Raw genomic sequence first — 27,318 nt, 5'->3', positions numbered from 1 at the left:
AGGATGGAGATAGCAAAGAGTGAGGCAATCCATCACAAGCACCTGCTGAAGTAGCAGAGAGCCTGGTGAGATAAACCCTAGCATCTCCCTCCAATCAGCATCATATACCTATCTTATGATTTCTCAGACTGTAAGTCTTTTTCTTCTGTTTTTCTAAACATGATAATGTGATTCTAATGATGTATTTCTAATGAACGCCAGACTGGTGTGGCATGTGTTGTACATAAAATAACAAATGAGTGGTTGGTCTTCAGTTAAACTAATTCATTTCACTGTATTTGCAGTGTACACCTCGTTACTCAGCTTCGTACCAAAGTCATTCAAATAAAACAATGGTGTTGAGCTGTGGCATCATGAGGACTGGGCTGCATTTCAACCTTTAATTCTGGGTGATACTAAATATCATTCATATCATGATTGTTTATGTGGATATATTCTGATGTTGCATGAAATAACTTGCTTCTTTTGTAAAGCTGTGCCAGTGCGTGCACAGCACAGCCTAATGAGCTTCAGACTCACCCACAGTTCTTCTCATTGGCCAACTTAGGGCTCCATTTACTAAGATGGGAACATTGATATGTGTTTATACATAAAAAATGTTTGGCCAGGGACATTCTAAAACTGCACTCGCTCTTTTCTATCATGACCAAAGCAACAGGAGTATCACGAATTAGCAGGCATAGTTCTCAAACGACTCACGTGCAGCATGTTCATGTTGCATTACAGAACATATAAGCATAAACCTTTCACCTGTTCAGGTAACTTATTTAAGATACGCTCTTTGGTCAGGTCTGCTTGATTAATCAACTCCTCCGTGAGTGTCATGAGACTTCACTCTTTAGTTAACTACGTTGATATTTGTCATATCAGGCTGTGACTGTGCCGTCGGTGAACTACAGGCTTGTGATCATCAACAGGTTTGCATCATCCATTTGTGCTGTTCCGGGTAGGAACCTCCCCAATAGAACTGGACACTACTACAGTTGCTCTTTATAATTTGCACCACACACATATATGCCTGTCTTATCAAATCCAGGCCTTAGAATTATTAATAACATCAAAATGCAATAGTTAATATCCCGAGATAATACCCAGATATATATTATGCAGCTCTACCAATGGATGTAGGGGTTCCAGATTAACATTACATTAAGAGTCAAACAACAACTGGTGAGCATGCGTTTGATTTGGTCTGATTTTCCTTCATAAGACTGTGTTCTAATCTATATTTCTATAATACTACTGTATCAAGTTTTAATTTGTTCTCATTTCCTCTAATGAGAGCCTAAAACTGTCAGGCTACCTGGTGAAAAGCCAGAACTGAAGTAAATCTAGACTTTGGGGGGTTCTTTTGGTTGGTCACACACCAATAATCCACTGACAAAGAGAGACTGAAGCTTTTATCAATAATAATTGAAGACCTTTTTTTATTTAGGTCTACTTTATTCACAGCATGAAAGAAGCACTGGGGCTTAGGGTTACAGCATTTGGGCACACCACCAAACCAAACTGTTAAAGTCTTGCACCTCTGCATACTTCAAAGAGGCCTTGAAGACCTGTAGTTTTCTGTTTAGCAAGTGGAAGCAGGCTCCCCCACAGCCACATGTCTGTGCTGTGGGGGAGTCACGTCAAAACTGGATTAGGAAATGCAATCAAGGTGGATTAATTATAGATGCTGTTAAGTTCTACCTCATACTTGCAGGCTTGTGTTTATACACTGCATCCTGCACATCAAAGTAGAGGGCAAGCTGTCAGCAGTCTGCAGAGTGTTGGTGAAACATACTGGAATGCAAACACCACCAGGCCGGATCAGCTGTTAATATCAGTTGATACTGAAAGTACTGAACCAGTATGACGTTCTGAATGCTTATCATACTATTGCAAAAAAAAAAAAAATGCAAATCATTTGTTCACCTTTAAGACTGGGGGGGTGATCTTAGCAGTTCTTGAAGATATTTCATATCATAAGCTTTCCGGCAATTGACAGGTCAGAATCCATCTCCACATTCCCACCTTATAGTTTCTCTTTGCTGGTATTTAGCTGCCAAAAGTTCACATCAGCGCACAAACTGTCACCCCCCCGCTGCTCATCTGAAACTCACAGACACAACTCGTGTACAAAAAGTGGAAAGATAGATAGGTTTTGCTGGTTTGTTGGACAGCTGGCAGCTCATTCAGAGTCCTTGCTGTATGGACTGACAGCTGTGGTCCAGTCAAAATAATCATAAGCCAGAAATGATGGTCCAACATAGTCTTTAAGATACAGCACACATACTCACAGGCTTGTTCCCTGGGAGTGCACTGAGGATCACAAACTGAACTACCAGCAATGGGAACACAAATCATCCCCCTGCTGTTGTGAGTGCACCTGCATATCATTTTTTTTAAATAAATATGGAAAAAAGGTATTATGGTGTGTATGGCCACCTGAGCAGCTCCCATGTGATGCATCTAGTTTACTGGACTGAGACAAAACATCAGCTTTTTTCTAAAATCTTTTCTAGTTCCAATATTCAGTGAAGAAGAGCATCCCTAACAACTAATATGTTAAATTTAGTGAATTGTGTTAGGAGAATCGATTATGCGGATTGCCAATCCACATCATAAGACTGAAATCATTTTCATACTTCAGTGACTTGCGCTATGAAAGGGGATGCTGCCATCTTGGAAGACAAGAATAAAGAACCAAGATAAAGATAAAGAATCATATCCTATTATCATGGGATAAAGATTAATCAGTGTTGATCTGCAATGATCCGTGCATCTAACGGGACAGGTGGGCCCAAACCGTACCAGCATAAAGCCCTGTGCAGTGCTGTAAACCTGCACCTGAGACATTCTGATGCCTGGAAGTCTCGATCTTAGATCAAGTCAATATTACCCTGCTGCTCTGGGTTTCTGTCAAAAAAAATACAGCAGTGCTTCCAGAATTTATCGCAATCAGTGCATGTTTTCAGTGAAAGGCATTTCATCCTCAGTTGTTTCATTTAATAATGTGTGATCAACCATCCGCTACTTGGTTGAGGTCACTAGATTCATGTATCTCCAAATTTCTGTGGAAAAACAAACGTATTAGTTTAAAAACTCTACAGAAGACCAAGGACAGTGGTGGATTAGATTTACCCAACTTTAGCCAATAGGTTATAATATATATCAAAATGGTTTAAACCTAGCCCACCAGATGAACCATGGATAAATATAGAACAAGCATTGTGTGATAATCTGGAAATCTCTGACCTGCCACTTATTAGTCAAAACGTAAAAAAATCACAAATGTTTCAAAAGCATTAACATCAGCACCTCTCTGACAGCCTGGTGGGAATTTCTTAAAATAACAAAGTCTTCACTTGTCCCGTGTAAGCTTACACCCATCTGGAACAATCCTGACATACTGCAAAACAAAAAAAAATGCTAAACTTTACTCTGTGGAAGATCAAAGGAATCAAACATCTGGAACATATAAATACATAGAATATCAACAACTTAAGTCTAATAATAACAAAGAAATATATCCTCCACCAACCAGACTTACAACTCCCGACTAGGGTAGCAGAATTTCTAAGCATCTGCACCCCAAAACTACTATCAAAAATATATAAATTACTGTCTAAGATAGATGACACAATGTCTCTTCCATCCTCAAATGGGAGGCAGATTTATCCATCAGTTCTAGTCATAGCTTCTGGCCACAAATATGTTTGAACACCTTCAGAATGACTCAGAATCCTAATTTACAGCTCATACAATACAAAATCCTTCATAGAACACACTATACAGGACAAAGGATGTTCAGGATGGGTCTGACACACTCAAACATCTGCTCACATTGCACAGATAACACACCTGATGATTATGCACACGCTTTGTGGTTCTGTGCGCCTGTCCAGAAGTTCTGGCTTGAAGTCTGTGCGGACCTATCAACATGGCTAAAGTGTAGCATCCCTGCATGCCCCACACTGTGCATACTGGGTGACTTAGACAACATCATGGAAATTAACTCGGCACACATGGTCCTCACAGTGCTATGTATCGCAAAGAAGACTATTCTCATTAACTGGAAAGCGAAGAGCAATCTGTGTATTAACCAGTTTAGAAATTTTCTTTTAGATTATATTAGCATGGAAACAATGTCTGCCTCCTCAAAACATCAATTGGCTGAATTTAATTCTCTCTGGTCCCCTCTGATTAGCTTTATCACATAGTGGTGGTGGTGGGTTGCTGTCCCGTCGCTCTGGGCGGTTGGGTGTGTGCTGGGGGGGGCTGTGTGGCTTCGGGCGTCTGGTGGTCTCTCGGGTCGTGGGGACCGAGTTGATCAATTTTGGGGGGGGGACTATGTGTCGCGCCTGGAGGGCAGTTTTCGGGGCTTGCGGCGTGGGGCGGGGTCACTTCGGGGCCCTGGGGTGGCCGGGCTACTCTGGCATGGGTGGTGGTGCTGGGCCTGGGCTCTGGGGGCTGACTTGCGCCCCGGGGGGGATGCCCTGCCTGTGCCTGGGGGGGTCAGGGTAGCATGCCACATTATGGGTGGGTTGGTGCAGGTCTTGGTGTCGGGCTGATTGCTCTGAGACCTCCGATGTATCCGCCGGTGGTTGTTTTTTTAGGGTGTTGAGGCGTGCGGTGGGGTGGGGCGGGGCTAATTCCCCTGTTGGGGCGGGGGGGCTGGGTGGTGGTCGGTTTCAGGCCCGGGCTGCTGCGACTGGTATGACTGTTTGTTTTTTCTCTTTTCTTTATTTGTAGAAGTCTTCTGGGGTGGGGTGGCTGCCTTCTGGGGTGGGGTGGCTGCCCTCTGGGGTGTGGTGGCTGCCTTCTGGGGTGGGGTGGCTGTCCTCTGGGGTGGGGTGGCTGCCCTCTGGGGTGTGGTGGCTGCCTTCTGGGGTGGGGTGGCTGTCCTCTGGGGTGGGGTGGCTGCCCTCTGGGGTGTGGTGGCTGCCCTCTGGGGTGGGATGGGTGCCTTCTGGGGTGGGGTGGCTGTCTTCTGGGGTGTGGTGGCTGTCTTCTGGGGTGTGGTGGCTGCCCTCTGGGGTGTGGTGGCCGCCTTCTGGGGTGTGGTGGCTGCCCTCTGGGGTGTGGTGGCCGCCTTCTGGGGTGTGGTGGCTGCCCTCTGGGGTGTGGCGGGTGCCCTCTGGGGTGTGGCGGGTGCCCTCTGGGGTGGGGTGGCTGTCTTCTGGGGTGTGGTGGCTGCCCTCTGGCGTGTGGTGGCCGCCTTCTGGGGTGGGGTGGCCGTCTTCTGGGGTGGGGTGGCTGCCCTCTGGGGTGTGGTGGCTGCCCTCTGGGGTGTGGTGGCTGCCCTCTGGGGTGTGGTGGCTGCCCTCTGGGGTGTGGCGGGTGCCCTCTGGGGTGGGGTGGCTGTCCTCTGGGGTGGGGTGGGTGCCTTTTGGGGGTACAGTAGCTCTCCGAATATGGTCGCTGCAGGCCTCGAGCCTGGTGGACATCAGGCCCTCCTGCCCTGTGGCAGGTCACAGGAAACGGGGGTGCCTATTGCAGCCAGTCCCTGGCTGCCCTCTCCGGGGGTGCTCCTCTCCCCCGGTCTATATCCCCATACCCCTCTCCCTTCTGGCTCCTGTACACAGCACACACTCACACATGAAGGGTTTTGGGGGCGTGTGTGTTCTGTGGGGTGTAGTGGATGGGGCCACGTAGGTGGTCCCCTTTGCTGCACTCTGCAGTTCCCCGCCCCTGTTTTAATTACACCTTAGACATCACTACTCAAACACACATTAGGTCTTGGGGGGTGGTTGCACTGAGTGGCATCTGGTGGGCGGGGCTCTCTGGGTATGTAGGCTGCCCAGAGGGCCGCGCTCCCAGTTCTACAAGGTTGGCGGCCCCTCAATTTTAATCGCTCACCATTTGAAAATATTGAAGAGCCAGAAGGGTGAGGGGAGGGGTCTTCTTCCCACACCCCTGTTGCCTGATTGCTGCCCAGGGCAGGAGGGGCCAGGAGGATGAGTTGTTCTGCTGGTTCGGGGTCTGTGGTGGCTGGGGGGCTGCTGGCCCCCCGGTGTGCCTGCTGGGCCACACCCCAGCAGAGTTGAGGGAGGGGGGACATGTGCAGATGTATGGGATGTACAAATTGATGGGCATCAAGGGGAGCTTTTCATTTATAAAGCTTCCCTTGGCAAAGCAAATCTGTTTGGCATAAAAGATATTCAGGTATTCAGGTATTCAGATTACAATTCTGCTGCCGTAATGCTGGACAGGACAAGGGAAAAAAAAAAAAAAAAAAAAGATTACACTGCTCCCATGATGCTGGACAGGACGAGAGGGGAAAAAAATGTAAATAATATTTTATGAGAAAGTATATGACAAAGTCAGTTCTTAGAGCTCATTATTCTACCATGTGACTCGTTGAGTACAGGGAATCTCATGCTTGTCTCTGGCTTGATTGGCTAATGCCAATCTTTTCCACCTTAATTTAATGAGAACAAGGCCTTTGTCTGCAGCAAGCTGATAAAATCGCTATTGATTTCCTCAGTTTCTAACAATTTTTAATCGTGTCTTTTCATTTCTCCAATAATCTTCTTTACCCTCACTGCAACAGAAAGACTTGCTCAACTTTATCTTGATTAATTTATTGTACTGTAATATACTGTACATGTCACATGTAATTCATGCAATTCTGCCAGTTTTATTTCTGACACTGGTTATTAGTACTATCATCCAATGGCCAGATTTCGTATGAGAAATCCACAACCTGGATAAATAAAGCATGTTGTGTCAAAAATCTTAAAAAACATAAAAACATATTCAAAGATTGTAGAAAAAATAGTAGAGGAGTAGATGAGAATGACAGAGGATCTCCCTGATGCTGCAAAACTATTAGTTGAAGTTAAATGAAATTTAGAAATCCAACTGCAAAGTATAACTAAACAAATGGCTCTGAGTAGTCAACCATCAGGAAGGAGATGAAAATGACTGTATCTTGAAACATCCCTTCACCATTGGCATTGCATCATACTCTGGATGAAGGCGGGCACGTGATGAGCTGTATCTGGAACTATCTGACGGGAAACTTCCGATCCATGACTGAGGAGTGCAGACTCTACTGATCACAGTTGGGGAAGTTTTCAGTGCCAGATACAGCAGAACTTGTAAGAACATATTGTAATGTTAGAAGTATAACTTAAAGAGTGTAACTCAATAAGCCTAACTTCCCCATTCAGAAGCTGTTATCGTACAATAGTTTCCTGACTCTGCAGAGGTTACCCATAGAAAGCTGATTAATACTCTTTTCCTCAGATTTATGTGAAGCGCTCTGCATTGGGGGTAGCTGTTGGCCCTGGCTGCTGTGGCGCTGGCTCTGCTTTCCTCAGACTGTGGTGGGTCCATGCATCCACCTTGCAGCGGTGGCGTTTGGCTCCTTGCCCTGTCTGGGGCTGGCTTAAGACTGCGGCCCTGGCTGTCGGGTTTCTGGGGGTGGCGGCTGCCTCCCGATGCAGACGGCTCCCTGTGATAGTGTTCCCTCTCTGCCCAGCCATATTAGCCACACATGTTTTTGTCATTGTTGGGGGGCATAATGTGTTTATTATGTGGAGCACTTTGTGAAGCATTTTTCTTCTTGTACAAAAAGTGCTATATAAATTAAACTTGTTGAAACACCTTAATAAACACTGCTCTGATACCAACACAAAAACAGTCATCCAGCAGCCTCATCTGCTACGCTACAAACAAACAGTGTACTTTTCATCCCCACTGCTCTGCCCACACATCGTGATCCTGATGTAAGACAGTGTCAACTGTGATGAATCTGCCTGCATGTGTGAACAGCATCTGCAAGGAAATTTCTCAAGTCCTCCCCAAGTCCTGCCCATTAAAGCAGCAGAAGCAAAATACAACTCATTTTAGCGTTACCCCATCAGAGCAGACATTATTTAGAGTATTTTTGTTAAGAAGTCACAAAGTTCTTATATGGTGAAGTAAGCAAAATGCTGTGCCATTCCATCAAGATCCATCAATACCACTGCAACACACTACTAACACACTTTTGTTATTTGCTCAACGGGTTTAGGCAATCACATTACTTGGTTAGGTTTAAAAAATGGGGGTTTGTCAGTTTCTCACTGGCTTTAGAGAATAACATAGCTTAGTTAGGGTTCAACTGTAACTACTCTCATGACTAAGATATTCTATCATAAAATGGCTACAGATTTTTGTGTAGCTAGTCTTTGAATAGCCGTCAGCCTTGGTCACACACTTTCTGTGCAATATATGCAATATGCAATGATAGGTGAGGATCCAGAACGCTCTGGCACTGGCACTAACTGGCAAGATATTCTCTGGCTTGAGATGTACATTTTTCCTGGACAGAGGGAAATCCAAGCAGTAAGAAAGAATGAGTTTAAGGAAATGCTGCTGTTTAAAACAAAAATCTGTCAAAATGAGCCACAAAACACAATCTTGAAGTGCCAAGAGGAGGTAAGAGCCGTTCAGTACTTATCCCTTTCAACTAACCCACACACAATGACTCTCCTCTAGCTGCTAAATAGCAAAGCTCTCCGTCTTCCTTAATCATTCACCCTCTCAAGAGCGTTTCCTTGAGAGAATGTGTCATTTGTCAGTATGTGTTAGAACCTGAGTGGATTCCTTTCAACAAGCAGCATAGTTTATAGGAGCTACAGTTGTATTTCAGTACCTCTATCTATATTTGAGTCCATCAGCAAGCAGAAGTAATCGTTTCTGTGCATGTGGCATTCATCAGTAGTACGAAAGAGTGCCACTTGCTCTCACAACACACTCGGTAACCTATCTATTTGGATGAATTAGGAAGGCTTTTACCACAGTGGCAAGAGCTACATCCTGATTCATTAGTTAAAAAGCACCCTAATAAATTCACCACTTTTAATGTTTCGAGGTCCTATTAAAGGCCTACTGAGGCTCGCACGGCCCTGTTTCCCATTACAGCTTTCAATAAATGACAATCAGCACTCAGTCTAAACGAGAGGGAGGGGAAGCATCAGACTTTTCAGTCTGCCTTTCAAAGAGTTCCTAATAGCACGTAAAGACTTATTAGGCATTGTGTGCCTGAGCTTCAGAGAAGTGAGGCACTTTGTTCTGTTGCCCAGACTTAACGGAATAAATAGAGTTGCTACTTGACTGCAGATAATTCACATTGCTCAGCAGAAGAGGTTCCATATCAGTCTATATCATTTACACAGGAACTTTCAAATATGAATAAGCTAGTGAGAAAACAGTGGGGGGTAAAAAAGAGAAATGAGCCTTTTATAAAGTTAAAGAAGACACAAGACTCATGTCATTTGTCTAATTTCACCCTCCTCCCCCTGTCCTCCTTCCCAAACAAATGTTTTGAAGGATGTCCAAATTCCTAAAAGTCAAGAGAAGACGAGAGGATCAAGGAGAGAGGAGCTATAGGCAATGATACTCCCAAGTTTCCTTTGCAGAACTCTTTTTGGCACTGCCAATGTTTGCAGGGTGCCTTTTTCCTTAATCCTACGCTGTATACTGAATCATAAGCAAATTTATTACAAAAAGATTCGAAGCTCATCTGACAGAAATATCGAAATAAAGCAGCAGACTGCAACAAAACAATAGATAGACGATGCAGCCGTGCCATGTCATATTTAATTGACATCAGCTTAAAATCACACTCTGAGATGCCTCAATTTATTAAATTCCTCTCTCCTCGTGTCTGTCCTTGCCTCTTCCACTCACATTTTTGATGGGAGGGACTAAGACATGAGGAGAAGAGTGGAGTGGCGGAGTCATGAGCATACAACTAGCAAAATGGGATATCAAGCCTCAGAGAATTTCCATATACATTACAAGAAAAGTATGCACAAGAAATCTCTAATGTCTGAATATATCACCGGCAACAAACATTATTCTAACCAAACACTTCACACAGATCATCAATTTCTTTTTTCTCTCTCTTAACAGAAACTTCTCTGACAACAGACATTCCTTTCATTTTCTCTTAAACTATCCAGCTTCACTAGCTATACTTGTTTCCGTAAAAGTGCCTGTACAAGCACAAACGCAGGGTGCAAACAGGAGATTGTCTGATGGACAGTGATGAGACTCGCCTGTTGTACAGCCAGAGGCTTGGGGGAATAAGCATATCTAACGTGAAGACTACTTAAATGTTAAATAAAAAAAAGACTATGTAGTAGAGGGCTGCATTGGGATTGGGTCCCGCCCAACTCAAATCTCGCGGGAGCAGGCGGTATGAACTCTGCTGCGGGCGGCTAAAAAAATCGGGATGCAGTGTTGCCAGGTCAGGTGAACGAAAATTATTGTATTTGTATGATAATTTTGCCCTGTGTACAATGTACGATCAATGATCAATCTGTTGTAATCAGCCTGTCGCAACTGTCTGTCGGATTTTTTTTTCCCTGAAGGCATTTCCATTTCCATGTGACAAGTTTCAAGCCAATCGTGCTTTTCTATGTGAGCTACAGTGACGTGCATGTGTTTGCAACAGTAGGTGGCCTCCAGGCCTCATGATTTGGCTCATTAGTTCCCACTCGTCATTGTTTACGGGGACATTTAGCCTAACGCAACTGCTGAGCCATGAGTGCCTGTTAGACACTATTCAACACGAGAGTGACTATAGCGCATCAATAGACTTGTTGTTTTGATTATGACGGGTGTACGATAATTTCCCTCAAAATACAATCATTTTATGTCTCTGGTACAATAATACTACATTTCCCACCTGGCAACACTGTCAGGATGTATCATAGCGACAGGATGTCAATAAATGATGTGGAAAGGAAGCTCAAGAAAGGTCTTTACAGCACAAAGACAAAGCAAGGCAAGTCTGACATTTGGAGAAGTTTCTCAATTGTCCGTGAATCTCTTTATTAACAGCCTATAAAATTACGTGTTTTCTCCTGCGGGACGGGAGAAGACACAAAATCAATGCACTTCTATTCTTGTAGGGGTATAAATTCTCAAAGTTTTGCGGCTGCGGGCGGGAGTGTAACACACACCCACAGCTGCGGGCCGTAATGGCAGAAATTCAGCAGGAGCGGGATGAAGAAAATAGTCTGGCGCAGGGCTCAACTGTATAGTCCTCTTATGTAGTACGCCATAAGAAGGGAAGGCGGCAATCAAACCACCACCTCTACGATTGGTGTAGGACAGCTTTAACTCCAGAGCCACAGCTACTTTCAGTATGCTCGTCTGAAAACTGGAAACACCAGCAAGTCGAAGCAACAGGTCTAAAATAGGACACCACCGACATAAGCACTGACATTTACTAAATGCTATTTACACAAAACTCCCATTACTAATTGATAAATCAGCAGCCAAGTCCTCAAAGACAACCATGAGGAGGATTGAAACTGACAGGCATTGAGGAGACCTCTCAGTGCAAATACACATCCACACCTGAGCCACTATCATTAACTGTGAAAACAACAAGAGCAATGGTGTAGATGTGATTAAACCATTCATTTTTCAATTTGGCATGGAAAAAGACACATGCACACTTTCTTCCACAAATACCCAATTACACACACACGCACTGAAGCTGAATCCTTTTTATTATGATGTCCATTAGTGTGAGTGACAGGCAGATTAAGAGAGGTGAACAGTTACACTAGTCTCTTGAAGTGTGACAAAATGCTTTTGAGATTCACAGGTGTTCTGCTTTAGTATCTTTCTAAACAAAAGGCCAAACTCAGAGAGGATGGGATGACCTTTGGAAGTACTGCATTTTCACTTGCAATGTGGTAATGATGGATTACAAAGCCCACTTCAGCAGACAGGTTCGTTGCAAAGCCTTTAAAAGACAACATTGTGTGTGAACTGTACTGACTGAAGGTACTCTCCTCCCAAAGGAGCAGACCAAACTGAACCTCTGGTTGTCCAACCTGCTGCTTTTCTAATATAACACCCGTAGGTAAAGCCTTCTGGAAGCCGGGGAGAATGTATGTACCAGTGTAGATGTGGGTTTGTCAGTCAAGATGTCAGTCAGACTGACATGTCATTGTGTTGCTTGACAGCTGGCTGAGGGCTACAGCATTTCTATTAAGAAGGGGCATTGCTCAACTGTAGCCCCAGTTTTCTCCATTTACTGAGATAAAGAATAACAGGAATTTTATTTACAACACTTAGACACACCATTGAAACTAGTGTTAGGTGAAGTACGTAACAAAGAGCTTTTCCTTAAAATGCAGCATTCTGAAGGTAAACCTTGGGGAGGGATATTAAAGTGAATGGTGACTGAAGCATCCACAACAAAAACTGCAGCAAAGCAAACACACTATCATGGGGCCTCCCCTAGTAACAAACTAGGGTTGCCTAACATCATTTTAGCATTGCCATGTTCATTAATGTGCATTAATTCAGACTTATATATACCAGGAATACCAACAATTGTAATGAGGTAATGAGGCTGGAAGCAAATCATTAGAAAAAACTCAAAGGAATGTCTGTTTGCGTCACTCAACACTCTCTGGCTACAAAGCATCCAAATCTCATGACTGATCAATACATTTGAACGCCTATGGAGCCAGTGCGCAGTGTGATGCAAACAGAGAACTTCTAATACTTCAATTATTCAGGTTAGGGGGCTTTTAGATACATAGGGATTTTCATTTCATTTCTAATTTATTTAGAAAGTTCTGAGTTTCCTTGCAGTGAGTGACAAACAGACAGCTTCAGCATGCTAAACTAAATACCATACCGTTGTAGCCAAATTATATATCGCCGGCACACGAGGCACCAACAATATATATTTATAGCGGACAGACGTAGCGTGATGTGATAAGATATAAGGATTTATCCGAAAGTTCTCACTATCTGAATGAGCCTTATTTAACCTCGTTTTAGGGCACCACCTTCAATCGAAGGAAAAAGACAGAATCTTACGATTCTGGTATGTTAAATTAATAATCAATGATTAATTAATAACTTATAAATTCCAGTCCCATATTGTCGCTACTCGTGAATTCTCGTTTTGTTGGACTCACACGTACGTAAAGAACACATACACATAAGCCGGTTGAATTTATATATGTATATATATGAACCATTTATTACAATGATATGACCAAAGACCTGAACCTTAAGACAACAGGAGAAATGCTTTGAATGTGGAAGATTATATAAGAAACACTTAGTGAATTGAAAAGAACTAAGGGGAGGGGATGGATGGATACCGGAATCATTCAAATAGTCGAGCTTTGTTACTATTTAAATTTAAAGGCTATCAACTTGGGTTAGTTTATCATTTTAACAGCAAATTCTCTCGACACCCACCGCATACCGTCTGAAATGTAAGAACAGGGCAGATCTTAAGGTTAGGTCAGCTCCGAACCACAGGTCATCGCAGGCGGGTCCCACTGGGTCTCTCTCGGTTCCGCGTCTCGCGGCCTTCGTTGTGGTTGACTTTCAGGGACTGGACCGGTCACTTTCCTGCGCTGAAGAAGAAGCCTTCCTTCTGATAGCTTGAAGACGAGCGGGTGGGATGTCTGAATTCACCACAAATAATGATAAAACTGTCCAAGGGTCAAGTTGGTTTTGGTTGCTGACCAACTCTGATGAAGTGAACTTAAATTCACCAAAGATTGACAAAAAGGTTGACAAGCTTAACGCTGGCTCCTTTTTCTGATAAAAAAAATAGGTGAGGAGGCTGCAGCAGCAGAGTTTAAAACGTGCTATAGAGAGGAGACAGGATGACGGACGAACAAAAACGCAAAATGTATCTTTCTACTACATTCTTCTCTTTCTGTCTTTGTTCGGACCTTCTTCTTCCATCTCATCTTCCTCTCCTGCCATTTCCAAAGACTCTCCGCCAGACTCTCATTCCATCAATTAGAACTCTCTGATCTTCATCTTCTCTACTGATCTGGACCTTCAATATACTCTTTCAATATTCCATCCATGTTCTATTTAAGAACTTATGCGATAACCGGGCAATAACTGACTTTTCCTCGCGGGTTCCGGAGTTTGATTCGCGGAGGCGGGGCATGACGTAGGCCTACGCTACACTTTCAGCCAATGGTATGCCTGAAACTGTTGTGACGTCTGCCTGGGCGTATTTTGTAAGGCGACCTGCAAGGAGGTTTGCCTCAAAGCAATTACACTCCTGCATTCCTCCGTCTCATAAACATTTGTTCAGAGCATTCTAAAACATCATAACTTGTTAAGATATAAAGGGAAAGATATAGCATAAGCTTAGGATATAACGACAGCAAAAACAACATAACATAACATAACATAACATGATGGTTATGAGTCTCAAAATTCAGATGGATATCTGTAGAGTTATGATGTATGAATAACGAACCAACCAATGTTATTTTCCTGTGTTAAACACAGAATACAATAAGAAACAGCTGAAGAATTGGTTAATAGTTGCATTATTTCATATAAATGTCACATGTCATATGCAAGTTGTTGACTTAGTTTTGGGTTTGACTATTCAGTACTACGGACCGCTCGGGGGCAATGTGGCTCCATAGGATGATTAGTAATTTTCCAAAATAATAATATCTTCCGTATCGTTCCACGTACGATCATGAAAAAGGTATTAAAATGCAGCTTGTGATATCACTGAGAACATGAAAGAACTTGTACAAAGATACAAAGCACATTTAATACAGTTTCAAGATTCAGCTAAAAGTGATTCTGGGTGAGATCCTTTTGAGAGGTCCATGCTGCGGCTGTCTTTGGCTTGAGTCAGAGTCGGGGCAAACTGTCACCATTGTTTACTTTGAACCATATAGGGTCGGAGGGGTCCTGTTCTGGTTTGCCCCAATACTCTCCTGAGAGGGTCCGTTGTTTGTTCAGCTTAGTTAGCACTAAGCTATTAATGCATTTACCTAAGTTTATGGCACAGGTCGGTGGAAAGAGGGGCTGAGAAAACTCCCCCAAAATGCTTTTGTGGGCAAAGGTGGTTGTAAATTTCTCTTCTTTGATGTAGAATCCCCCATCTGGTATTTCCACACTGACCATCCCCACAAAAGAATGTTGCAGTCATTTAAAATATTAAGTTTGTATTAAATTCCACACTTGAGTTCGCTACACCGTGAAGAAATATTTGGTAACAAAAGAAACACAACAAACTGGAGAAATAAGTCGTGAATGACATCAGAGCCCTCTGTAAAGGGAAGCCCTCCCTGCGTGGAGAGGGGCAGGGCAGGCGAGCTCATCTTCTCTCCATGTGGGGGATGGGTTTGCTTATTTGAACTTCGAGTCATTACTCTCTTTTAAAAAGCTTAGATAGGAGTTTTGTCTTGAGGCTCAAGTTTTCAACATTATCAAGTGCACTCTTCTCAGTGCTGTGAGCGTAGCACTGCAACGGCCCCACTCATAAGGAGGTGGGGCTCATAAATACGCTCCCTGTGAGGCAGAGAGGGCCTCCATCTCTGGTGTTTTTTGCATGGTATCTAATTGTATAGCATTGATGTTCTTGTAGAATGAAAATGGGAGAACTTAGCTCCACCTAAACTTTCAAACTTGCCATAAGCTGTCATCTCTTAGTGCTTCTGTAATTAATGTTTCTGGACATGTGAAACGTTCAACCAACAAGTCTTATAAGCATGACATATGTTATATGACCATAGTTCCATCTGTAGAAATACTGATCCGGAGTAAAAGGCTGCTACTAAAGCTACTAAGACTAGTGTGACTGGAGGGTTCATAGTTTTGGCTAACCCAACTTAACTTCAGAAATGACATTCTCTAGTGTACATACACACACTGACACAGAGTTTGTAGAAATATAAATAAGAACGCACAACCGCGGCACCAACCTCATCTAGTTCAGAGATGTAGACAGGCTTCTCTTCAAAGCCAATAGGCATAGGTTCATTGGGTGGGATCTCCACCTCCTCAAACAGCTTATTGTTCTCTCTGCGGATTCCCTCGGGCAACAGTATCTGAATGTCACACACAAAAGAAAGCAAAAACTCAGGCCTGCCAACTAACCTCAAAGACAGAAAACACACAAATATTCAGTAGGACATTCAGTCCCAAAAATCCTTTAGAAAATCTGGTTTTTACATATATTAAGTTTGAGGCACAGCATGTAATGGCCCAGTTTAACAGAGCACAATGAAATCACTGTCCTTTCTCTATCAAAAGCAATGCATAAACAGAAATATTTTGCAGTGCTGTGCAGTGCAGAGGGACAAAGGGAGTCAACATTCAATGTGAGTCAAGGTTAGGAGTGCTTTTTATCTTCGTTTTTTTTTTAAAGATTTATTACCTTGACAGTAAAATGCTTTATAATATTTGTATTAAAGTGAGAATCGTAGCCTGCGATCACTATAAACCAAAACACTTGGAAATATGAGTTCCCCCAGAACAATGAGCTACAGTACATTGCTCCTTTGTTTTAAATGTTTGCCTGGGTGCGTGAAGAGCATCTTTCCAAAAGGGACCATGAGGGAGTACCTGGGTAAAAATTAAAACTGGAACGTACTCATGGGTCAAATCACAACCATCTTAACAACTGGCCTCATTTTTTATCCAAAGCAAAACTACACCAACTACCCCACGGTAAATAAAAGAAAAGAAAGAAGATAAGAATGAAAAGGAGTCCCAGCATCTCTTCAACTGAGGATTGAAATTTGATGCTTCTGAACATTTCTTCGACGTTTAACACCTATGTTAGGGACACAATAAACAAGTAGATATTTACCCTGGCCCCCCCGACGAATGCAGGTGCTTTAGTTGCTTCTGCATAGCTGTCATAGACATTAGGGTATCGGATACGTTCATACACTCTTTCTCTGCTGAAGACAGGTTCACAACGTGCAGTCAGCAGGGCCTGCTCTCTGTAAAAATGCAAGAGGTACAATTTACATTACACATTTAAAAAGGGCTACATTTTTTAATGTGCCTTAAACAATAAAAATGTGCATGTTACATGTACATCCAGTTTTACTAAATGTAAACCATCATGTGTTAAAAATAAATGGCACCGTTCATGGATGACTAAAAGGAAGACGTAGACATGAGGCATCGTGTTCCCTCCAAAAGTGGCTTACCTCTCCACTAATCTTTTCTTCCTCGCAGCAGTGGTTCTCACCATGCTCAGTTTTTAATTAAACAGATCATTGCCATTTTTTTTTCATCCCCTGAAATTAAACTTTCTGCATGTGGAAAGACTTGTGACCAGCTGCAAAGTCACTGTATTTCTGCTTATTTTTATGTTTCATCTTTTTGCGATGCATGTTTTTGGCTTTTTTAAGCAGAGTCATGTCATAAAAAATGCAGGAGCTTGTTTGGTTTGTTGTCTCAGACCACAGGCAGAGATGGACAGGCAGAGAACAAAGAAAAATAACACAAAAGGGAAAGAGAAAGTTTGGAAATGATATACCGCTGGGCTCTCATCTCTCTTGGGTCAAAGATCATGACAGCATCTGAAGAGTCGCTATCCTCAGTTCCTTTGCCTCTCTTCCTTTCTTTCTTTTCTTCTCGCCGGTACATTTTCATCATTTGTTTCTCCTTCTCTGACTGGATGGTCACCTGACACCCATAGCCAGGCTTATTCACTTCACCACTGACTTTTCTGCTGACATCTGAGGGAGACACAGATATAAACAGTAGAAATGATAAGGAACAATCAAAAATGTATCTGCACTGGCCTAAATCATTTTGTATTCATGTAAAAGTTAAATAGATAAAACTATGGAGAGTCACAAAAATATGTAAGTTCTATTATAAACCGCTTGATTGATATACCTACATAAAAAATTAATTTTTCACCTCTTAAAATTCTAGAATGCACCGCAGGATGATCAGCATCCTGCAGCACCTCGTATCATATTGTATTTTTGTATTTTGTTGAGGTTTTCCTTTACAGTTTTTTTTGCACAGAAGCTTTTGAAGCTATGCTGCTTGAATAATTTCTCCTGGCACTTTGGACACTTCTAATATCTGTTATGATGAACTACCACGCCATTGAAAGACCTGTTTAAACATGGAAGCAGCTGACTGAGTTCTTCTCACCTCCACATATACACCCACTTAAAGACAGGATGGTTTCGAGGATGTTTTCTCAGGAAGCTGAACAAACTCTGAAGTGCTGCTCTGAGTCTACAGAATGGAAGGCACACCAATGGCATGACTGAGTGTATAATTGGCTTTATCAACTTCCGTAAGTCAACTATCATCCTCACAAAGACTTAATAGATACTTCATCAATAATCATCCCTGGATGGCCAGTGACCAGAGAAAACTCTTGAACATTAATAGGAAAGCCTTATGGGAGGGAGACAGGGAGTTTACAGAAACAGCTGAAAAAGAAGACAAGAGAGAGCAATGAGGTTTACAGGGGATGAAAAAGATCACAAGCCTCACAGAAAAGGCAGGTCAGACTGATGGAAGTCCGGATGGAACAAATGCACTGAACTTGGTTTCAATTGGCTCAGTTCAGTCCAATGCTCAGGGTTCCCCTCCGCTGCCTTGAGCACCACAGACCTCACACTCCCCCTGGACATGCGGTTTTCCTATGACCTCTCTACAGTGTCATCCTGGTCATGGATCTAAACACAGCCTAACTAACATCTACCACGTCCCCAAATCAGGACACATTGAAACCTCTGCCTCTACCTCCAGCCTGTCTGTGTCCAGCAGTCCGGTTAAGAGGCAGCCAGAAAGACCAGAGGTCTAAATAGTGCCAGCTCCAGGGTCCTGGAGGCCTGTGCTGAACACTGAGATTCCTCAGCACCTATTGCTGTGGAAGACACCCTGCCTTGTTCTGGTACCTAAAAAAATCTTATCCATCTGCCCTTAGTGACTACATCCCAGTTACCCTAACATCCCACATCATGAAAGCCCTGGAGAGACTATTTAGTTCTCCATGGTAGGCAAGTGAACACCTCTCAGGACCCACTACAGTTTGTTTATTGCCCTGTGGTTGGGGCTGAAGATGCCATCCTCTTATCTGCTTCCTATTCTCATCTGGACAATGTAGGCAGCACAGTGAGGATCATGGTCTGTAATTTATCCAGTGATGTTAATTCAAATTCCCCTTCACTCCATGTAAGAAGAAAATAAAATGGTAAATGGCCTGTACTTATTCTTATATAAATATTGTTTTTCTTGTCTTGCTCAAAGCATTTTCACACTACAAGCCACATTAATCCATTCACACACAGGCAGCATGTCTTAGCCTATACATGTTACAGGCTACACAGTGGGTTTTTTTCTCTAACACAAACATTCACACACCGATGGACACATTGATAGGCAATGTGGGGTTCAGTGTCTTGCCCAAGGGCACTTGGACATGTGGTACAGGCAGGGAGTTGACAACCACTCTGTCTCCTGAGTTACGGCCGCTGATGGATGCCACAACCACCAGAAGTACTGACCAACTGACAAAGAGAGCACAGTTTGTGAGACTGAAGGGTTGGGTGTCTGACAAGACGGTCAGCAGCAGAGGACATTCTCGTCACTCTCTAGACCTGAGACTTCCAGTATAAGTCAGTCATGTCAACTCCAAAAACACTCCGCAGTTGTGGATTGTACCACATTGTATTGTGGTGGGCAAGAAGCTGAGTACAGGGAACTGACCGACCACTCTGTGGCATGGAGTGTAGAATGTGGGAACAATCATTTAATTTTTTATATAAAACACAAAAAATAGATGATTGTAGATTTTAGGAAACCAGGAAAAAGCCAAACACTATTTCTATTCAGGGAGAAGAGGTGGTGTTGGGTGAGTCTACTCGGACATCGGACAAGACTGGAAATGAGACAATGAGGCTGTGTTGAAGAGGACACACAACACTGTTCTCCTTAAGGAAGCTTAGGTCATTCAACGTCTGCACCAAGATGTTGCATATCTCCTACAAGTCTGTGGTGGAGTGTGCAGTCTGCTTTGCAGCATCAGTAAGGCTGCAGAATCAGAGCCAGTCATCAAACCATACAACTTTCCTCAGTAAGAGGCTAATTCACTTCATTGTGCTGCACAATAACTTTTATTTTATTTTTGTTGCAAAATAACTCACCCATTATGGGATGAATAAAGTAATACTCAGTTCATTTCAACTGGATCGTCAATGAATTGCATACTGATAATAAAAAAATTGAACTAAAAAAGCGTTCAAGGAAAGACAGTTGTGTGCACCTGGTGTGGATACCATGAAAGAATATTTCTCTTTGAGGGAAATACAATCAGCCAGTGTCAGTTAAAACCGATTCACTTTGTGACTCTGATACAGAGAGCTGAATGATATCACCTGCAGGTGGCATTGCATGGGTTAAGGTTGAGACACAACAGCTCAATAAAAGGCAGAATTGCTCTTGAAAACAGATGAGATCTGATGATTGGACTATGGCCTGGGCTGATTGACTGAATGATTTCTTCTTTATCTCGTCTCGTGTCTCTACCTGCTGCACAGCCTTCTAACAGCTCCCCCCTTCCTGTCACTCTTACCCTCCTCCCATTACCTCTCCTACTCCAACCCCTTTAACTTTGTCACCCTCTATGCACCAACTCCTCCGTCTAAATCATTCTCCTTCCTTTACTTTCTCTCTCTGTGGGGTGTTTTTATGCCTTCTTTTGTGTCTCTGACAGAGATTGCCTCCAAATGTCCAGGACTGTAATTTCCACAAGTGATCATGGTGCTATAATTGCAGTGTGGAGCTGTAGACCATGCTTATTCTGTGTTGGTGAAGCTGCTTTCAAGGTGTTTTCTCACATCTGAAACTAGATTCATTTGGAAAATCAACATTATATTTTCATGTCAATATGTCTAATATGTTTTTGGAATGTATAAATATGCATAATTATTTACTTATAAATCACAAAAGTGGTAAAAACTAAATTTCAAAGTCCAAATTCTGCTCATTGTTGCATCTACTGTGTGCCTAAGTGGGAATAGATGAGTGAGGAGTAGCTATTTTCTATAAACCGTCACAAATTATAGCTGCAGGAGCAAAAGAGCATGTATTCAGATGCAAGGTCAAACAAAGAACAGGCAAAAGCAAATGAAACAACTAATCATAACAGAGGAAAACTCCCCAAGGTTGATAGTTTATGTGTCAGTCGTGTAATAACAGTAGCTTTATTCCAACAGTCATGAAATCTACTTCTAACTCATTGAGTAATTCTCACACATTGGAACTCAGCTTTAGGAGGTAGAAGCCTTATTGGTGAGTGTATGAACTACAGTACATCCCTTGATTTGAAATTGCAGATTTAAATTACTTTAGATGATAGGTCTGCTTCACGGATATGCTCATAAAATAAGTCTGTAATCATCGTCACCCAGCTCAGTCCGAGATACTGTAGTTCTGGTTGCTCATGGCATAATTCCATAATATATACCTCTCTCCCACAGTTAATCCCTTAAAATGTGGAAAAAAACAACAAGCAGCACTTAAGCACTCAATTAAAATAAGTGACAATCAATTCAACTTCAAGTAGCCAAATAAATGCTACATGGACTGAAGAACACATTTACACACACACACACACACACACACACACACACACACACACACACACACACACACACTCATCAAGCACTTGTTAGTATATACAGTATTCCAGGCTTTTTCGTCGATCACACACTAATGAGCGCATTGGGCACAGCTTGGAGTGCAGTGTCACGCTCAAGGATCAACCCCCCCGACTTTGTGACTTCCTTCTCAGCTTAAATCACACATTTATGAGCAAGAAATTCTGTTCACATCAGAATAGCTGGAATTATTTTCTGGGATTAAAAATTAATTCAGTCCATTTGGCAAAGAGCCTTTTTCTGGCTTCCACCAGACTGCTTTGACTTTGTTAAGGCACCAGCAGCAGTATGCCCATCACAGCTAAAGTTAGACCAGCAAGACATTCAACAGGAAATACTATCAGTTAGGCTGCACCCGGGATTTAGAAGTGATGAGTCGAAGAAGGGGCACAGCGTTTTCACCAGTACCAAAGATAAGGCGAATGTGAAGCTCGAAGAGGTGAAGGGAACTACACATAGATCATCATGGCCACAGCGTATATTCACACTGTTTGTGCTGCTTAAACATAAAGTAGTGTAGCTTTAAATACAAGTGATGTAATAAATAAAACCTCAGTATATTCGACTATTCCAACTGAAAACTGCATTGCATAAAACGCTTCTTTTGATTATCATTAGCTTATCTATTTGTGATTCATGTTTTGAAGATTATTTTTAATTTAAAAATATTTCAACTTTACCACAAACCGTTCAAATGAATATTTCAACAATTAATAAGTAGAATGAAACAAGACTCCAACAACTAAAGTTTTGGTCTTTAAATGTCTTGTTTTGTCCCTCCAACAATCCATAACCAAAGTGTCAAACAATGACAATTATCCATTATTTAAAAAGTGTTAACCATTCACACTTTTGTTCAACATCTTTATCGGGTGTTACTTTAAATTATTTACAGATTATTTCTTTGTCTGTTGAGTTATGAAGTCCGTAGAAGTTAACAAACTTTACTAACAAACTTAAATTCTTAATAGGAGACAGATCTACTATCAACACACACGCATCTATGTTGTTGGAAGTCTTGTAGAATGACGTGTAGCAATGACCTGCTGAAATAACTGGATGTTCTCGGGGGAAAAAAAGCTATATTGCCAAAAGTATCCACTCACTCATTCAAATAATAAACTTCAGGTGTTCCAGTCCCTTCTATGGCCACAGGTGTATACATTCAAGGCATGCAGACTGCTTCTACAAACATCTGTGACAGAACGGCTCCTCTCAGGAGCTCAGTGAGTTCCAGCGTGGTACCCTGATAGGATGCCACCTCTGCAACAAGTCCAGTCGTGAACTTTCCTCGCTGCTAAATATTCCACAGTCAGCTGTCAGTGGTATTATAACAAAGTGGAAGCGATTGGAAACGACAGCAGCTCAGCCAGGAAGTGGTCGGCCACGTAAAATGACAGAGCGGGGTCAGCGATGCTGAGGCACAGAGTGCGCAGAAGGACTGCCACGATTAGTCGAATAGTCACAATTATGTCGACTAATTTAATAGTTGATTCGTAGTTTTTCTTTTTTTTTTTCTTTCCAAACTTAGTTTTTCTTTCCACTGCTGCGTCTGCCTTTCTGTCCTTGACACACATGCGCAGTTGTGGTAACCGGGCTCAGCCGTGATGTCACAGGAAGTTAAACCCGACGGGATCTAGTATCATGGCTACCCGGCAACGGAGCTCAAAAGTGTGGGAGCATTTTAAGAAAACTAAAGACAAATGTGTGCAATGCAATATCTGCAAGGCAGAATTTGCCTTCCACAGCAGCACAACGTCGATGCACGAGCACCTGAAAAGGAAGCATGTTGTTGTGGCTGATTGTGAAGAGGGACCGTCATCTTGGTAAACTAACTGGCTAGTTAGCTGCTAAAATTAGCGTAAACAGAGAGTTAACTTGCTACTTACTCATACTGGCCGCGTTTCCCAGATTCGCTAAGAAGCTCTAAGAGCGTTTAATAGCTGTAAACGTTAAAATTAGCGATGACGATTTGATTAATTAGCCTTAGCACACATATTTCATGTGTTTTCTGTAACGTTATAACCGTGATGTGTTAGAATAGGAACGCTAATGTTACGTTTCAGTGCTAAAAAAGTACGTTCATCTTCAATGGACGGCTTTGTTTCAAAGCTAGCTATATGCACACCTCAGCAAGCAAATGTCCTGACTGAGTCCATACTGAACATGTTGGTGTTATATTTGAGTCAGTGAGACCAAAATGTTTTTGTGAATAATTCCTGAGTTTCAGGTGCCTCCCTCATTTGATTTAAATGCAGCTATGTTTGATGCCAGAGACAAATGAAGGAAAGAAAACCTTACGAAACCTAAAAACCGTGAGTATTTATTTTTGTGTGTTTGCTACACAGTTGAATAATTGTTTGTTGCAACAAGCTGCATATTTCATTAAAGGGTTAATGAACTATGATATTAATTGTCTTTAGTTAGCATATACCTTAAACACTCCAAGCTGAAATATAATGTTGGTTATATAAGAGCAGCTCCATCCTGGTGCGATAAGCTGTATGTTTTATATTCAATACATGTATGATTCGATTAGTCGACTAATCGAAAAAAATAATCGGTGATTAGTCAACTATTAAAATAATAGTTTGTGGCAGCCCTAGTGCGCTGAGGTTGCCAACATTCTGCAGAGTCAGTCGCTACAGACCTCCAAACTTCATGTGGCCTTCAGATTAGCTCCAGAACTGCGTAGAGAGCTTCATGGAATAAGCTTCCATGGCAACTGCAAGCCATACATCACCAAGTGCAATGCAAAACATCTGCATGCAGTAGTGTAAAGCACGCTGCCACTGGACTCTACAGCAGTTGAGACGCATTCTCTGGAGGGACCAATCACGCTTCTCCATCTGGCAATCTCATGGAGGAGTCTGGGTTTGGCGGTTGCCAGGGGAACGGTACTTGTCCGAATGCATTGTGCCAAGTGTAAAGTTTGGTGGAGGGGGGATTATGGTGTGGGGTTGTTCTTCAGGAGCTGGGCTCGGCCCCTTAGTTCCAGTGAAAGGAACTCTGAATGCTTCAGCATACCAAGAGATTTTGGACCATTTCATGTTCCCAACTCTGTGGAAACAGTTTGGGGATGGACCCTTCCTGTTCCAACATGACTGCGCACCAGTGCACAAAGCAAGGTACATAAAGACATGGATGAGCAGTTTGGTGTGGAAGAACCGGACTGGCCTGCAAATGAGCCTCTGGAAGAAAAAATTCCCATAAACACTCCTAAACCGTGTGGAAAGCTTGCCCAGAAGAGTTGAAGCTGTTATAGCTGCAAAGGGGGGGGGGCGACGTCATATTAAACCCTCTGGATTAACAATGGGATGCACTTAAATCAATTTGTGTGTAAAGGCAGATGAGCAAATACTTTTGACATTAAAATGTATCTCCAAAGTTCTAAGATATGTCTCTGCATCAGTGACACTGTTGCACCTCTATACAATGACTGACTCTGGCTTTCACACCTTTCTCTGATAGCAGCCCTGGTGGTCTTTCTCCTCCTTAGAACATGAAAACCAACATCAGTTGTTCCAAGAAGCAGCTTAAAGCTGGACTCATGTGGCCACACTTGATACATGGCTTCCTCCTTTAACAATACGGTTTCAGACGTCTGTGCTGAGTGACCATGTTTTCCAAAAGTTGTCCCACGTGACTATATTGATCACACTTGTATGACAGATTCCCGTGCTGTGCTGCCTGAGGGCTTGAAGGTCACACGCATCCAGCAGAGGTTTCCCTCCTTGACTTGGAAATACTGAGAATTCATCCGACTCCTTGAATATTTTCACAATATTATACTTTGTAGATGTTGAAAGACCAAAGTTCTTTGCACTTATGCACTGGAAGAGAGATTTTTTTATATGACTGGTGATTCTCTGATAGAGTTTGACATAAAGTGATGAGTCGCAATCTTTTCTTGTTTGGAAGGACTAAACCGTTGGTTCCTTTCATACCCAGTCCTGACACTATTACTTGTGAACAGTTAACTGGCTGATTGTAGGATCTTCCTGTAAATTATCACTGGTATATCTGAAAACTTTCTTCAGCTCTTTCCCCATATAATTTGAGTGTGTTGGTAGCAAATTTAAGTCCATTTTTTGGGCTTGGATAGTGAAAATACTGAAAGAAATTTGTACTTGATCTAAATAATTGAAGAAATGGAAGAAAGTTGTTGTTGTTGGAAACATATTACACCATCCATAAGATATCTGATAATCATCTAACGTATACAATGATGTGGAAGACTTTCTGGATGTGTCTTTATTACTGTCCATTTCATAAAGCACTGTTTCTATCACCCACTGAAATGTGGAGAGGAGCCACCAAGAGAATCTGTTCTCTGATAAACATGTAAGTGCCAAGCTGTGAACTGCAATTTAAAAGCTAATCAGCAAGAGACAGGCATTCCCACTAAATCCCACTCTTCCTCATGGCATGCAAATAGTAGAAAATTTAATCAGCCTTTTTTAACCCCTCGTGACTGCACCCTCAGTCGTCAAGGCAACGCTAATCTCAAAAGCTGTCTGGCAAGTGAAATTTTTGACACAGATCAGGATTCTCCACAGTTGGAATAACACCAGAGAAGTTTTCAAACACCATGAGTGTGAGCACAACTTGTTCTCTTTTGCAGTTTCCGCAGTAAAATTCTAACTTAGCTGCTTGCATATTGGTTAGGTTAAGTAACTCATGTTACTAAGTTTAGTCTAATATGTCTAATTTGTATCTTGTTAGCAATAAATCAGATCTACTGTTAGGAGTTAGGACCATAAGTATTTGGACTGTTGCTCAACTTTATAAATAATAAATACAATCCATTCATTTTCACCTGTTCAGATGTAAATGTCCATAATTATAAAAAGTATTCTAAATGCTTTGATGCAAATTCTCAGCAATCAGTGATGATGTCTCTCATGAGATGCTATTCCAGGACTTCAATGCAACTAATTATTGTATTTTTTTCGATTTAAAGTTCCAGTGAGTAACATTGACAGAAATCCAATGAAGCTGTGCTGCAACCCCAATAATAAAAGTTTAATCAATAATAGTCTATCAAATGTTGTCCGAAGATTGTTCAAGCAGTTCCTCAACTTTGTGCCAGTGCCCCTGAAATCTTCAGCTGGAAGCACCAGAGCTTAAAAAAGCTAGTCTGGAGCGCTGTTCAGTCTTCACAAAAGGTTTTTTCCATCTATCACTTTAAGTATGACAGCCTTTTCCAGAAGGAACAAAGCAAAAAGTTGGCCTTGTGCGTTTTTCACATCCACCAGAGTTTTTCTTACACAGTTGGAGATGAGAATGAGGTGGGAAAGAGGGAGGTTGTGCGTTATATATAATCGTCCATGCTACAACCTGCAAAAGAGGGTCTTGTGTCTTTGAGCGTCCATCCAAATAGAGACCTGTCCCCACAGCTGTTCAGGTCAGAGTCCACATGAAGCTGTTCTTGCACTGGTAACATCTATTCACCATAAAAATCACAGGTATCACTGCCATACTGAAATTGTTTATTGTCTGCACTAATGCATGACCTCTGAACCTTTGATCGGCTCAGGGCCGGCTCAGGGCTGGTGCTTGGTTTTCCATACCCAAAGATTCACCACAGAACCATGTCATCGTGTGACTTTAAATGTGTCCTCCATTACATGTTACAACTTCCCACTGAGTGGTTAAAAAACGAGTTGCTGTAAGGATCACAGAGCAGGGTAAATATTTACTTTCCCAGATTAGATTGTCAAACTGATGTTCTGATATCACTGTTTTAAACAACAGTCAGTGTTTGTGGGCACTATCTGTAAAGCCAGTTGGCGTTTCCAAACGCCAAACAGTGCTGCTCATAGTGGGCAGCTTCAATTAGGTTAGAACACCAAAGTAAAAAGAGAAACCCCAAGAC

General features: G+C 42.3%; 1 protein-coding gene across 1 annotated transcript in view; it reads right to left on the bottom strand.

Annotated features, from left to right (window-relative positions):
* Window positions 1–27,318, bottom strand: part of ascc3 (activating signal cointegrator 1 complex subunit 3) — a 152,008-nt gene that overhangs the window by 98,862 nt on the left and 25,828 nt on the right. The window contains exons 6-8 of the mRNA XM_072394952.1: window positions 17,288–17,489; window positions 16,607–16,742; window positions 15,717–15,842 (exon numbers count right to left, since the gene is read on the bottom strand). Of these exons, the coding sequence (XP_072251053.1) occupies window positions 15,717–15,842; window positions 16,607–16,742; window positions 17,288–17,489 (464 nt within the window). The remainder of the gene's footprint in view (window positions 1–15,716; window positions 15,843–16,606; window positions 16,743–17,287; window positions 17,490–27,318) is intronic.

This window comes from Leuresthes tenuis, unplaced genomic scaffold (assembly GCF_036924035.1).
Source record: "Leuresthes tenuis unplaced genomic scaffold, fLeuTen1.0.hap1 SCAF_10, whole genome shotgun sequence".
NCBI classification, from domain to species: Eukaryota; Metazoa; Chordata; class Actinopteri; order Atheriniformes; family Atherinopsidae; genus Leuresthes; species Leuresthes tenuis.
This window is presented reverse-complemented; position numbering and strand designations above follow the sequence as displayed.